The sequence below is a fragment of the Dendrobates tinctorius genome, unplaced genomic scaffold (genome assembly GCF_039654945.1).
Source record: "Dendrobates tinctorius isolate UK_male_01 unplaced genomic scaffold, ASM3965494v1 ptg000322l, whole genome shotgun sequence".
NCBI classification, from domain to species: domain Eukaryota; kingdom Metazoa; phylum Chordata; class Amphibia; order Anura; family Dendrobatidae; genus Dendrobates; species Dendrobates tinctorius.
In genome coordinates, this window is record NW_027361989.1 from 3,772,631 (window position 1) to 3,786,467 (window position 13,837).

Genomic DNA, 13,837 nt, shown 5'->3' on the forward strand with positions numbered 1-13,837 from the left:
GATACCCAATATGTGGGGAGGAACCACTGTTTGGGCACATGGCAGGGCTCAGAAGGGAAGGAGCCCCGTTTGACTTTTTCAGTCTAAAATTGGCTGGAATTGAGATCGGACGCCATGTCGCGTTTGACGAGTGTCTGATGTGCCTAAACAGTGGAAACCCCCCACAAGTGACCCCATTTTGGAAACTAGACCCCCTAAGGAACTTATCTAGATGTGTGGTGACCACTTTGAACCCCCAAGGGCTTCACAGAAGTTTATAACACCCAGGCGTGAAAATAAAAAATCATATTTTTTCCACAAACATGATCATTTAGTCCCCAATATTTAGTTTTTCCAAGGGTAACAGGAGAAATTGGACCCCAAAGGTTGTTGTCAAATTTGTCCTGAGTACGCTGATACCCAATATGTGGGGGGGAACCACTGTTTAGGCACATGGCAGGGCTCAGAAGGGAAGGAGCCCCGTTTGACTTTTTCAACCTAGAATTGGCTGGAAGTGAGATCGGACGCCATGTCACGTTTGACGAGCGTCTGATGTGCCTAAACAGTGGAAACCCCCCACAAGTGACCCCATTTTGGAAACTAGACCCCCTAAGGAACTTATCTAGATGTGTGGTGACCACTTTGAACCCCCAAGGGCTTCACAGAAGTTTATAACACCCGGGAGTGAAAATAAAAAATCATATTTTTTCCACAAACATGATCATTTAGTCCCCAATATTTTGTTTTCCCAAGGGTAACAGCAGAAATTGGACCCCAAAGGTTCTTGTCAAATTTGTCCTGAGTACGCTGATACCCAATATGTGGGGATGAACCACTGTTTGGGCACATGGCAGGGCTCAGAAGGGAAGGAGCCCCGTTTGACTTTTTCAACCTAAAATTGGCTGGAATTGAGATCGGACGCCATGTCGCGTTTGACAAGCGTCTGATGTGCCTAAACAGTGGAAACCCCCCCACAAGTGGCCCCCTTTTGGAAACTAGACCCCCTAAGGAACTTATCTAGATGTGTGGTGACCACTTTGAACCCCCAAGGGCTTCACAGAAGTTTATAACACCCGGGCGTGAAAATAAAAAATCATATTTTTTCCACAAACATGATCATTTAGTCCCCAATATTTTGTTTTCCCAAGGGTAACAGGAGAAATTGGACCCCAAAGGTTCTTGTCAAATTTGTCCTAAGTATGCTGATACCCAATATGTGGGGGGGAACCACTGTTTAGGCACATGGCAGGGCTCACAAGGGAAGGAGCCCCGTTTGACTTTTTCAACCTAAAATTGGCTGGAATTGAGATCGGACGCCATGTCACGTTTGACGAGCATCTGATGTGCCTAAACAGTGGAAACCCCCCACAAGTGACCCCATTTTGGAAACTAGACCACCTAAGGAACTTATCTAGATGTGTGGTGAGCACTTTGAACCCCCAAGGGCTTCACAGAAGTTTATAACACCCGGGCGTGAAAATAAAAAATCATATTTTTTCCACAAACATGATCATTTAGTCCCCAATATTTTGTTTTCCCAAGGGTAACAGGAGAAATTGGACCCCAAAGGTTGTTGTCAAATTTGTCCTGAGTACGCTGATACCCAATATGTGGGGGGGAACCACTGTTTAGGCACATGGCAGGGCTCAGAAGGGAAGGAGCCCCGTTTGACTTTTTCAACCTAAAATTGGCTGGAATTGAGATCGGACGCCATGTCACGTTTGACGAGCGTTTGATGTGTCTAAACAGTGGAAACCCCCCACAAGTGACCCCATTTTGGAAACTAGACCACCTAAGGAACTTATCTAGATGTGTGGTGAGCACTTTGAACCCCCAAGGGCTTCACAGAAGTTTATAACACCCGGGCGTGAAAATATAAAATCCTGTTTTGTTCCCACATAAATGATCATTTAGTCCCCAATTTTTAATTTCCCAAGAGTAACAGGAGAAATTGGACCCCAAAAGTTGTTGTTCAATTTGTCCTGAGTACCCTGATACCCCACATGTGGGAGAAAACTACTGTTTGGGCACACGTCAGGGCTCGAAATGGAAGTAATGACGTTTTGGAAAGCAGACTTTGATTGAATGGTCTGCGGGCGTCATGTTCCATTTGCAGAGCCCTTGATGTTCCTAAACAGTAGAAACCCCCAATAAGTGACCCCATTTTGGAAACTAGACCCCCTAAGGAACTTATCTAGACGTGTGGTGAGCACTTTGAACCCCCAAGTGTTTCACTAAAGATTATAATGCCCAGGCGTGAAAATATAAAATCCTGTTTTGTTCCCACATAAATGATCATTTAGTCCCCAATTTTTAAATTTTCCCAAGAGTAACAGGAGAAATTGGACCCCAAAAGTTGTTGTCCAATTTGTCCTGAGTACCCTGATACCCCACATGTGGGAGAAAACTACTGTTTGGGCACACGTCAGGGCTCGAAAGGGAAGTAATGACGTTTTGGAAAGCAGACTTTGATGGAATGGTCTGTGGGCGTCATGTTCCATTTGCAGAGCACTTGATGTTCCTAAACAGTAGAAACCCCCAATAAGTGACCCCATTTTGGAAATTAGACCCCCTAAGGAACTTATCTAGATGTGTGGTGAGCACTTTGAACCCCCAAGTGTTTCACTAAAGATTATAATGCCCAGGCGTGAAAATATAAAATCCTGTTTTGTTCCCACATAAATGATCATTTAGTCCCCAATTTTTAATTTTCCCAAGAGTAACAGGAGAAATTGGACCCCAAAAGTTGTTGTCCAATTTGTCCTGAGTACCCTGATACCCCACATGTGGGAGAAAACTACTGTTTGGGCACACGTCAGGGCTCGAAAGGGAAGTAATGACGTTTTGGAAAGCAGACTTTGATGGAATGGTCTGCGGGCGTCATGTTCCATTTGCAGAGCCCTTGATGTTCCTAAACAGTAGAAACCCCCCATAAGTGACCCCATTTTGGAAACTAGACCCCCTAAGGAACTTATCTAGATGTGTGGTGAGCACTTTGAACCCCCAAGTGTTTCACTAAAGATTATAATGCCCAGGCGTGAAAATATAAAATCCTGTTTTGTTCCCACATAAATGATCATTTAGTCCCCAATTTTTAATTTTCCCAAGAGTAACAGGAGAAATTGGACCCCAAAAGTCGTTGTCCAATTTGTCCTGGGTACTCTGGTACCCCACATGTGGGAAAAAACTGTTTAGGCACACGTTGGGGCTCGAAAGGGAAGTAGTGTTGTTTTGGAATGCAGACTTTGATGGTCTGCTGGCGTCATGTTCCATTTGCAGAGTCCCTGATGTGCCTAAACAGGAAAAAACCCCACATATGACATCATTTTGGATACTAGACCCCCAATGAACAAATCTAGATGTGCCCCCAACTAATCTAATGTAAATTAGTAGTGCATGGAGGTGTGGTACAATTTGAAGCAATCCTTCATGCACAGGCCAGGTTTTTCGGGGCAGGTGTCGCACTGGTAAGTGGTGTCCCTGCGTATTCCTTTTTTGTAACACACTCGACACCTTTTTTGCGGCTTACCTTTTCTTGGGGTTGGCGGGACCACCCCCGGAAAATGCTGACCTGGGACAATACGAGCACCTTCAGTTCCTGAAGTACTGGGGCCCGCTCCTTCCTGAGCGCCAAACATCATGGCCTTAACCACTACCTCCTGGAAATGAAGGTACGCCGTATCGCTGGGGCATGCACATTGTGACAGCAGGAATGCTTTGAGCATTGCCATTTGGACGATGTGCACGGCCAGCTTTTTGTACCACACCTTGGCCTTCCTCAATGCATTGTACGGTTGGAGGAGTTGATCGGAGAGATCAACTCCCCCCATTTTTTTGTTGTACCCCACTACACATGTCGGTTTGAGGACCTGTGTAGAGGTACCCCGTACAGTGCAGAGGGTACTGCCATCACCGTGTATGGTGGTCAAGAGATGGACATCTCTCTTGTCCTTGTACTTGACCACCAGCAGGTGGTCGCTACATTGGGCTCTGCTCTCACCTTTTCGGAGCATCTGCCCAAGTAGCGTCTTCAGGAGGCCTCTCTGATTTTTGCGGACAGTACCGCAGGCTGCGGTACGTCGCTCAGAGAGGGATTTGTAGAGTGGGATGCTGGTATAAAAGTTATCAGTGTAGAGGTGATAACCTTTATCCAGCAGTGGGTGCACCAAATCCCACACAATTTTCCCACTCACTCCCAGGAAAGGAGGACACTCAGGGGGTTCAATCCGGGTGTCCTTCCCTTCGTAAACTCTAAACTTGTGGGTGTACCCTGAGGTACTCTCACACAACTTATAGAGTTTGATTCCGTACCTGGCCCTCTTACTGGGCAGGTATTGACGGAATCGCAGCCTTCCCTTGAAGTGAACCAAGGACTCATCCACGCAGATGTCCCTTTGGGGCACGTACACTTCAGCAAACTTTTTGTTGAAGTGTTCGATGACCGGCCGAACTTTGAACAGACGGTCAAAGTTGGGGTCATCTTGTGCGGGACACGCTGCATTATCAGTATAATGCAGAAACTTGTGGATGGCCTCAAAACGCGTCCGGGCCATGACCATTCGGAACACTGGAGTGTTGTATAAAATATCAACACTCCAATATTGCCGAATTTCCGGTTTCTTCAGTATCCCCATATGGAGGACCAGGCCCCAAAACTGCGTCATTTCAACTGCGTCTACAGGAGACCAGTTTGAAAATGTTGAACGCGGGTTTTGCTCCAAAAATTGACGAGCGTACAAATTAGTTTGCTCCACCATGAGGTTAACAAAATCCTCAGAGAAAAAGACTTTGAAAAAGTCAATTTCTGTGAGGCCGGTGGTGTCAAACTTGATTCCTGATTCTGCCACAAAATCAGGAATCAGTGGCTCGTAATTTTCGGGGGGCGAGGTCCATACGGGGAGCACTGGGTCAGCTGCGGGCATGGTGGGCGCTGCCTCATCTACTGTCCTGGAGCGTCTGCGTGGCGGTTCCGCAGGACCCGAGGAGGAAGATGAGGAGGGAGAAGAGGAAGAAGAAGAGGATGAAGAATCCGAAAAATAAAGAAAAGTCGGATCGTCATCCAAATCGCTATCAGTTTCGGAGGCAAGTAAAGCATATGCCTCCTCCACTGAATAGCGCTGTTGGGATGAATTTGATGACATTTTTGTGTAAATATGGTGCTTGGGTGTACACTTTATTGAAAACTGTATGTGTACGTGAGGGGGGGGAGTGATTGGTGTAAACTTTCTGTAAAGAAAAAGCTGTGGAAAAAAGTATAAAACAGCAGGCCCTAGCTGATAAGTGTCACTTATCAAAACTAGGCTGCTGGATGTGCGCACGGGGTGGCGCAAGGGGGGGTGGAAAAAAAAAAAAAGGAAAACGGCAAACTCTGATAAGTGAACTGTGTCACTTATCCAAGTTTCGCAGCTGCGGGATGTGTGTACGGAGGGGCTAAGGAAAAAAAAGCGAGCTCAAGTGTTGATCGGTGAACTGCGTCACCAATCAACGCTCGGCGGCTGCGCACGGAGGTGGCGCAAAAGTGGGGTGGAGGGGGGTAAAAATAGGGGGAAGGGGGATGGGGGGATTGGGGTGGAAGAAGAGAGATTGGGCAGGGATCAACAGTTAGGGTTGTAGTTAGGTGGCACAAAGGGGGGTGAAAAAAATGAAAAGCGGCAGGCACAAGCTTGGATAAGTGACGTGTGTCACTTATCCAACTTTTGCGGCTGCGGGATGTGTGTACGGAAGTGGCGCAAAAGGGGCTAAGGAAAAAAAAACGAGCTCAAGAGTTGATCGGTGAACCTCGTCACCAATCAACGCTCGGCAGCTGCGCACGGAGGTGGCGCAAAAGTGGGGTGGAGGGGGGTAAAAATAGGGGGAAGGGGGATGGGGGGATTGGGGTGGATGAAGATAGATTGGGCAGGGATCAACAGTTAGGGTTGTAGTTAGGTGGCACAAAGGGGGGTGAAAAAAATGAAAAACGGCAGGCACAAGCTTGGATAAGTGACGTGTGTCACTTATCCAACTTTTGCGGCTGCGGAATGTGTGAACGGAAGTGGCGCAAAGGGGGCTAAGGAAAAAAAAGCGAGCGCGAGTGTTGATCGGTGAACTGCGTCACCGATCAACGCTCGCCGGCTGCGCACGGAGGTGACGCAAAAGTGGGGTGGAGGGGGGTAAAAGGGGGGTAAGAGGGGGGGTGGAGGGGGGATGGGGGGATGAAGATAGATTGGGGGGGTGAAGATAGATTGGGCAGGGGATCAGGGATCAATTAACACTTACAATTGTAGTTTTCTTTCTTCTTCTTCTTCTTTCTTCTGCAGGGATTGTGATGCTACAAGCTGTGGCACCACAATACCCAGCACAGGAGCTCTTGCTGCGTCCGACTTCTCTGCAGGAATCCTCAGCTAGAGTGAGGACCCCTGCAGACAGGTCAGACAGGTCAGAGGCAGGTCAGGGGGCAGGTCACAGAGCGGTCACATCGCTGCTGTGACCTGTCATTGGTGGGATCGAATGATTACATCGATCCCACCAATCCCTGATCTGCCTGGTGACCATGGCAACTGCCTAGAATCGGAGCTCACAGCTCCGATTACTAGGCAGGTCATGCCCAGGTCACCAGCAGGGCACAGAGCGGTCACATGGTGACCGCAGCTGTGCCCTGTGGTTGGCGCGATCGCCGATCTAATCGATCGCGCCAGCCAACTCCTGCAGGCCCTACTGGGCCTGCATCAGGCTCCAGCATGATCGGTGCTAATATAGCACCGATCCTGGCCGGTACTGGCAGGGCACAGCGGCGATATAGCGCCGCTGTGCACTGCGATTGGCGCGATCGATCAGATCGGCGATCGCGCCAATCCGGGTGCTTTTTGCCGGTGCCTGGCGTTGCCAGGCACCGGCTCTAGGATCGAGTACATCGGTACTCGATCCCCGCCTAGGACATCATTGTTTCAGCCAAGCTGATTGGCTGAAACAATGAGAAACGCTGCGATTGGCTGTTCAGAATTGAACAGCCAATCACAGCGCTCTGGATGCCGGGGGGGCGGGATCGCAGCCCGGGATGCCGACGCCATCTTTTCTAAGGTGAGATGGCGTCGGAATTTTAATGCGATCACCGCGACTTTAGTCGCGGTATCGCATTAAAGGGCCCGACGTACTATCCCGTCCCCGGTCATACGGGCCCGGGTACCGTGGACGGGATAGTACGTCGGATGGCAGGAAGGGGTTAATAATGGGGCCTGATTAGGAACTACTGAAATGATCAAACTCCACAGTCTCCATCAGTACTAAATGAGTAACTAGTGGTGAAACCTCTCTGGTGTAATTAGAGTATGGGTCTCGGAGACTTCACAATCTATACTATCCTAAGCTCCAATATTTTCTGTCAGATGAGTTTCAAGAAGAAATATTAGGCATTTAAAGAGAACTGTGTATAAGGACGGTTTCACACGTCCTGATATTTCCGGTACCGGAGATGTCCATGTGTGTAATACTTGTGGCACATGTGTGACAACCGTGTGCCGCCCTAGTGCAGCATCAGTACCACAAGGACGGCCGACAGGGAAGAAGCGCTACAGTAAGCGCTGTTCCCCGGCAGCGGGTGCTGAAGACGCTCACATCATTCTCCCCTGCTCTGCCGGCGGGGAGAATAATGATAGTTATATTAAAGTAAGAATGATGACTATTACTCCCATCAACCTACACCTGATGCTAAGAACAATGACAGCAGGAGCAGATGATGGGAGTATTCCTCACCCGCCGCCTGCGCTATAACTAAATAAAGGAATGAAAAAACGGCGTGCGTTCCCTTTTATTTTCTATAACCAGTCCGGAAAAACTCACAACTGGGGGCTGCAACCCTCATCTGTCAGCTTTGGCAAGGCTGGTTTTCAAGAATAGAGGGGTCCAAACAGTTTTTTTAATTAATTAAATAATTTAAAAAAACGGCGTGAGTTCCCCTCCATTTTTGACAACCAGCCTTGCTAAAGCTGACAACTGGGGGCTAGTATTCTCAGGCTTGTAAGGGGCCATAGATATTGACCCCCCAGCCTAAAAATAGCAGCCTGCAGCTGCCCAGAAAAGGAAAATCTATTAAATGCGCCTATTCTGGTGCTTTGCCCGGCTCTTCCCACTTGCCCTGTAGTGATGGCAAGTGGGCTTCATATTTGTGGGGTTGTATTGTCAGGTGACATCAAGCCCACGGCTTAGTAATGGAGAGTAAGACACCTATCCATTACTAATCCTATAGATATATGGTAAATAAATCACAGCCAGAATAAAGTCTTTTATTAGAGATAAAACAAAACACAGGGTAAGTAGGAAGAGCCGGGCAAAGTGTCGGAATTTCTGGGTTTTCTGGGCAGCTGCGGGCTGGTTATTGTTTAATCTGTATTTGTAGTTTTCAGTTAATGAGATTCTTGTGCTTCGGGGTGGGATTGTGGGAGTGGCTGTGGGTTGGGCTGTGGGCGGGGCCTTATGTGGTGTTCTGCGTACATATTCATCTGTATTGGCTTATGACACTGACCCTTCAGTGACCTGCCCCCTATTTTACATAAAAAATTACATCCAGAAAAATGTCACCGGCGATGGTGGCGCCTGCGCAGTACCATCTATAAGTAAGAGATAGATGCTACTGGCCAGGCGCCGCCAGTGTCATTTGTAATTTCTTTTTTCTAAGCCTCACAATAGCCACAATATTATAGGCATAATCACCAATAATATCAACACTATTATATGCATTATGTAATAATGTGGGCAGGTCAGTGAGGGGTCAGCGACCTGTCATAAGCCAATACAGATGCATATGTAAACAGACCATCATATAAAGCTCCGCCCACAGCCCCGCCCCAGAGCACGAGAATCTCATTAACTGAAGACTACAAATACAGATTAAACATAAACCACAAGACGGATTTCATCACCAGGTATCACTGTAATCAGTATAACGACGCTGACCTGACAGTGTCTGTAGGTTACTGTGCACAATCCGGCTGACAGGATCCCTTTAAATTTAGATCTTAGGCATTTGGAAGAGGCAATGGAGAGATTTTTTTCAAGACTATCAGGGAGTTACAGACTCACATTAGGCAGGAAGGCCGATCCCACCACAATCAAACTATCATACAGAATGAACAGGTTATAAAAAAAAGACACAGAATAAAAAAATATGTTACATCCCCAACAACGTATGTACAAGGGGAGAACACTAAACGAGTTGCACTCATTTATGGTGGACCATTGCAGCCACTATGAGTCCTGACCGGAGGAGTAGAGAAAGTATTAGCGCCCCCATTTCAGGAGAGATTGTGCAGTTATCTGAATTCCTTAGGATGGAAAACATATTGGAATTCATGACGTTTAGTAAATCTATGACACCAGGGCTGGAGCCAACACATCTCCTGCAGGCGGGAATAAATGTATATTACAGCCATCAGCCACACACAGCTTAGAGATCTATCATGGCACAGGTGGAATGTTTGTCCTGGAGATTATCACAATCCTCCTTGAAATTACTGTATTTATTGGACCATAAGACGCACCTAGGTTTTAGAGAATGAAATTAGGAAAAAAAATTGAAGCAAAAAATGTGGTCAATTCTGTACTTAATATCCCCTATCCTGGTATATATGGTCCCCTCATACCCATTCTGATACACATGGCCCACTCATCTCTATCCTGGTATGCATGGCCTCATCCCAATCCTGGTATGCAGGGTCCCCATCTTGTCCTGGTATGCATGATCCCATCCCTATCCTGGTATGCAGAGCTCCCATCTTGTCCTGGTATGCATGGTCCCATCCCTATCCTTGTATGCAGGGTCCCCATCTCGTTCTAGTATGCATGGTCCCATCCCTATCCTTGTATGCAGGGTCCCCATCTCGTTCTAGTATGCATGGTCCCATCCCAATCCTGGTATGCAGGGTCCCCATCTTGTCCTAGTAGGCATGGCCCCATCTCATCCTGGTATGCAGGGCCCCATCTCATCCTAGTATGCATGGCACCTCATCGCTATCCTGGTATGCATGGCCCCATCATCCCTATCCTGGAAAGCATGGCCCCAACCTTATCCTGGTATGCATGGACCCCATCTCGTCCTGGTATTCAGTGACTTATTTCGTCCTGGTATGTAGGGCCCCATCCTTATAAGAAGCCCCCACCCCCATTCCTATCCTGGTGTGCATGGCCCATCACAAAACATTAAAAAAAAACCAAACCATTACGCTTACCTCTGGTGCCAGCATCTGCTATTTGCTTGTAAGCAGCGCTGAGAACAGTGAGCATTCATGAATATTCATTTCTCTTAAGTAGCGGCACACGTGACCGCCGGTAGCAGCAGGAAGCCGGTGGCTGACACTGCGCGCTACTGAAGAGCAATGAATACTCACTGCCCTTTGCGTGCACGTCCCTGCCATGCGCTGCTTACAAGCATATAGCAGTTGCTGGCACCGGAGCAGGACGCTGCGAGGGAGCGCGGGGTAAGTAAGTGTAATGATTTGTTTTTTAATGTTTTCTGATGGGACCATGCATACCAGGATGGGGACGGGGGTGGGGGCCAATTATAAGGATGGGGCCATGCATACCAGGACCGGGGTTAGGGGCTAATCATCTCAAGATACTATTATTAAAGAGAAATGAATATTCATTGCCCTCCAAGCCCATGGGCGTGTAATGCAGTGAATATTCATTTCTCTTTAGCAGCGGGAACAAGATTTAGCCGCAGTCACCGGCTCCAGCCTCCTGTGACCCGCTGCTCCGCTGATGCAGTTCCCTCACCTCCACACCAAAGCCAGAGCCGGTACATCCGGACTATAAGACGCAACCCCCATTTTCCTCCACATTTTTGAAGGATAAAAGTGTGTCTTATAGTCCGAAAAATACGGTAGTTTTAATACAAATTGGAAAGTCAGGATAAAGGGAAACTCTGCTGTTATTGTACAGAAATTCACACTTGGCCTCACTGCACATTTACTGTTGTGGATCATAAAAGAGATGTTTGGCCAGAAAGACTGGACCTGGTCTTGTAGGGACCATGAGACATTCAGCAGCACAGAAGGGAGAGAAGATTCATCCGATAAGATCTCAGGGATCTAGGAAGCCAACAGCATCATTACCCTCCGCTTTCTCTTACAGGCCCAGCATAAGATTTTTCTACAAGTGATTTTCTATCTTGTCAGCACATTCTACGTACGCTGTCATTTGGATTTAGTTACAGATCTGGGCAGGGAACAGTCAGCGTCTCCTAATCCCAGGGGGTAGGTGGATCTACCAGGTTGTAAGTTCTATAGAAAAGGGATTTCAATGTCCAAAATCAATGAACAGTTTTGGGTGGAGGAGAATGTTGTGGTACTAGAGGCAAAATGGTGATCATGGTAATACGGCCGGACTACACCACCGATAAAGCAACCACAGCCGGTGACTGAGAGGAATCTGTGACTTCTCTACATTCAGTGGTTACTACTCACCTGGGTAGTCATATGTGGGAATCTCCTCTTTACACCGCTCATCATCTCTTACATATGTCTCTGTAGTATTAATATGGGTCAGATCTTCACCCTGAAACAAATATTGTAAAAGTCACCGACAGATGGAGAAGTCCCATCTATGATCAGCTCTAATCCTGCCATCTCCACCGTTCTCATTACACAAGTATAAAACATATAACACTGGTGGATAAAACAAGACTGAGCACAAGACCTTCACAGCCGTCTACACATCATAGGGGAGATCTCCTGACACCTTCTCTCCATCTACCTGATGATCCTGAGGAGCACTGGGATCCTCTTGTTTACAGTCCTGTGGAAGAAGAGGACGGGGACATCTCTCTGGTGTTGTCCTCTTACTGGATAGATCTGGAGGAAACACATACAGGGACTGAATTCATTCTCTACATACAGATAATTATAGGCCGTGTGTATTTAGTCCTGTCTATTACCTGGAGATGTGAGGCGCTGGGGAACCTCCATTATGACGTTCTTGTACAGATCGCTGTGTCCTTCTAAATACTCCCACTCCTCCATGGAGAAATAGACAGCGACCTCCTGACACCTTATAGGAACCTGACACATACAATGATACCGTCATCCCCCGATCCCTTCATAGTGTTTCTGTATAATGTCCAGGCATTCCCAGCAGTGTCACCTCTCCAGTCAGCAGCTCAAACATCTTGTAGATGAGTTCTAGGATCTTCTGGTCATTGATATCCTCACGGATTAGGGGGTGAGGTGGAGGCCCCGTGATTGGGCTCAGGGGTCTTCCAGATCCCTCAGACACAGGGTCCTGACAGCGATCACTAGAGGTCTTCTTCACCACTGTGTAATCCTGGTTATGGAGAGACACATTAATAAATCTCACTACAGACATTTCCAGAGTCCTCACCTCTCCAGTTCTGTCCATATGTTATTCCCATAGATAAGAATGATAGAATGTGACGTCATCAGAATCTCTCACCTCTCCAGTGAGACGGAAGAGGATCTCTAGGGTGAGGTGTAACATTCTCTCCGCCATCTTGTCTCTGTCCATACCCATCCTTGATGGGTAAATCAAGAATATTTTCTTTTGTAGAAGATCTTCACTGAGAGGATCCGATATTGTAGAGACCTGAATGAGAAGAAGATGATGCGATGTAACACTGTGCTTGAGAGCGGGCCCACCTGGAGCTACTGTCAGGGCTGGCGTTTGTACTTCACATGTATCAGAGTGCAGGGAGTGAGTCATGTAACCACTCTTCTGCAGTTTGTGGAGGAGAGGGGGAAGGAAGGTTACCCACCCAATCCAGGATGAGCGCGCTCTCCTTCAAAGCTCCCTGCTGCAGAGAAGTCATCAGCCCCAAAAGCCTGGACGCAGCGGGGCTTGCTCTGCCTCTGACTGTGAGCTGAGCTCACTGTCTGCACTCTTCTGCTTCTGTCTGGAAGGAGCCTGACAGCCAAGGAGGCTAGGAGCAGCACTGAGGACCAGGGACACACTGGACACAACATGAGGACTGATGAGTGTCTTGGCACATGTCATTTACTATTTGATATGTCTAATCTGTTGGTCGAATATATACATACAGATATATAAAGCAATGAAGGTTCTTAAAGGGGTTGTCCACTACTTTAAATTAACCCCCCAATGTATCCCCCTGGCGCCCCTAATGAATTTTGTAAATACCTCATGTTGCCTATACTGCCTGTGAGCGTCGCTATCGCTGGCCGCTCACAGGCAGCACATGACCCCTGGCTGCAGCCGGCTCTTGCTTCCGCTGACGTCCCGACAAGTGCTGGCAGCAGCCGGGGGTCCATCTTCCTCCTTCCGCGCTGGCTGCCAGGCTGTGGGAGCGATTATCACCCCGCTTCACACCCGGCATCCACCAAGCGCCCATTCATTGAGAAAGCGCGCAGTGGATGCTGGGTGTGACCCCGGGGGTAACCCCGCCCACAACCCAGCAGCCACTGCGGGGACCCAGCACTGAGTCACGCCTCACTTGTGACATCAGCGCTGGGTTACGTGCTGCCTGTGAGCGGCCAGCGATAACGCCACTCACAGGCAGTATAGGCAACATGAGGTATTTACAAAATTCATTAGGGGCCTGGGGGGATACTTTGGGGGTTAATTTAATGTAGTGGACAACCCCTTTAAACTTTTATGTCTTGTTTATCCTGCAAGCTGGACAGAGACTAAGGGTATGTGCACACGTTGCTTATTCCATTGTGGATTTTTCTGCATGGATTCTGCAGAATCCGCAGGTAAGACGACCTGTGTTTTACCTGCAGGTTCCTGCGGATTTAGTGCGGATTTGCTCTGCGTTTTTACACCTGCAGATTCCTATAATGGAATAGGTAAAGGTTTTAAATACAAGAGTTAGGACTGTCCCACAAGGGTTGCCGTGACGTGGCGGGATGGCTTC

General features: G+C 47.9%; 1 protein-coding gene across 2 annotated transcripts in view; it reads right to left on the reverse strand.

Annotated features, from left to right (window-relative positions):
* Positions 1-12,911, reverse strand: part of LOC141074034 (uncharacterized) — a 28,959-nt gene extending 16,048 nt beyond the window's left edge. Inside the window, exons 1-6 of one of the 2 annotated variants that reach the window (XM_073561551.1) lie at positions 12,719-12,911; positions 12,400-12,549; positions 12,091-12,270; positions 11,885-12,008; positions 11,704-11,801; positions 11,415-11,505 (exon numbers count right to left, since the gene is read on the reverse strand). In XM_073561551.1, coding sequence (XP_073417652.1) covers positions 11,415-11,505; positions 11,704-11,801; positions 11,885-12,008; positions 12,091-12,270; positions 12,400-12,549; positions 12,719-12,772 — 697 coding nt within the window. In that variant the 5' untranslated portion in view covers positions 12,773-12,911. Of the gene's footprint in view, positions 1-11,414; positions 11,506-11,703; positions 11,802-11,884; positions 12,009-12,090; positions 12,271-12,399 lie in introns of both variants that reach the window. The other variant, XM_073561550.1, reaches the window with a different exon arrangement.
* Between the last annotated feature and the right edge of the window lie 926 nt (positions 12,912-13,837).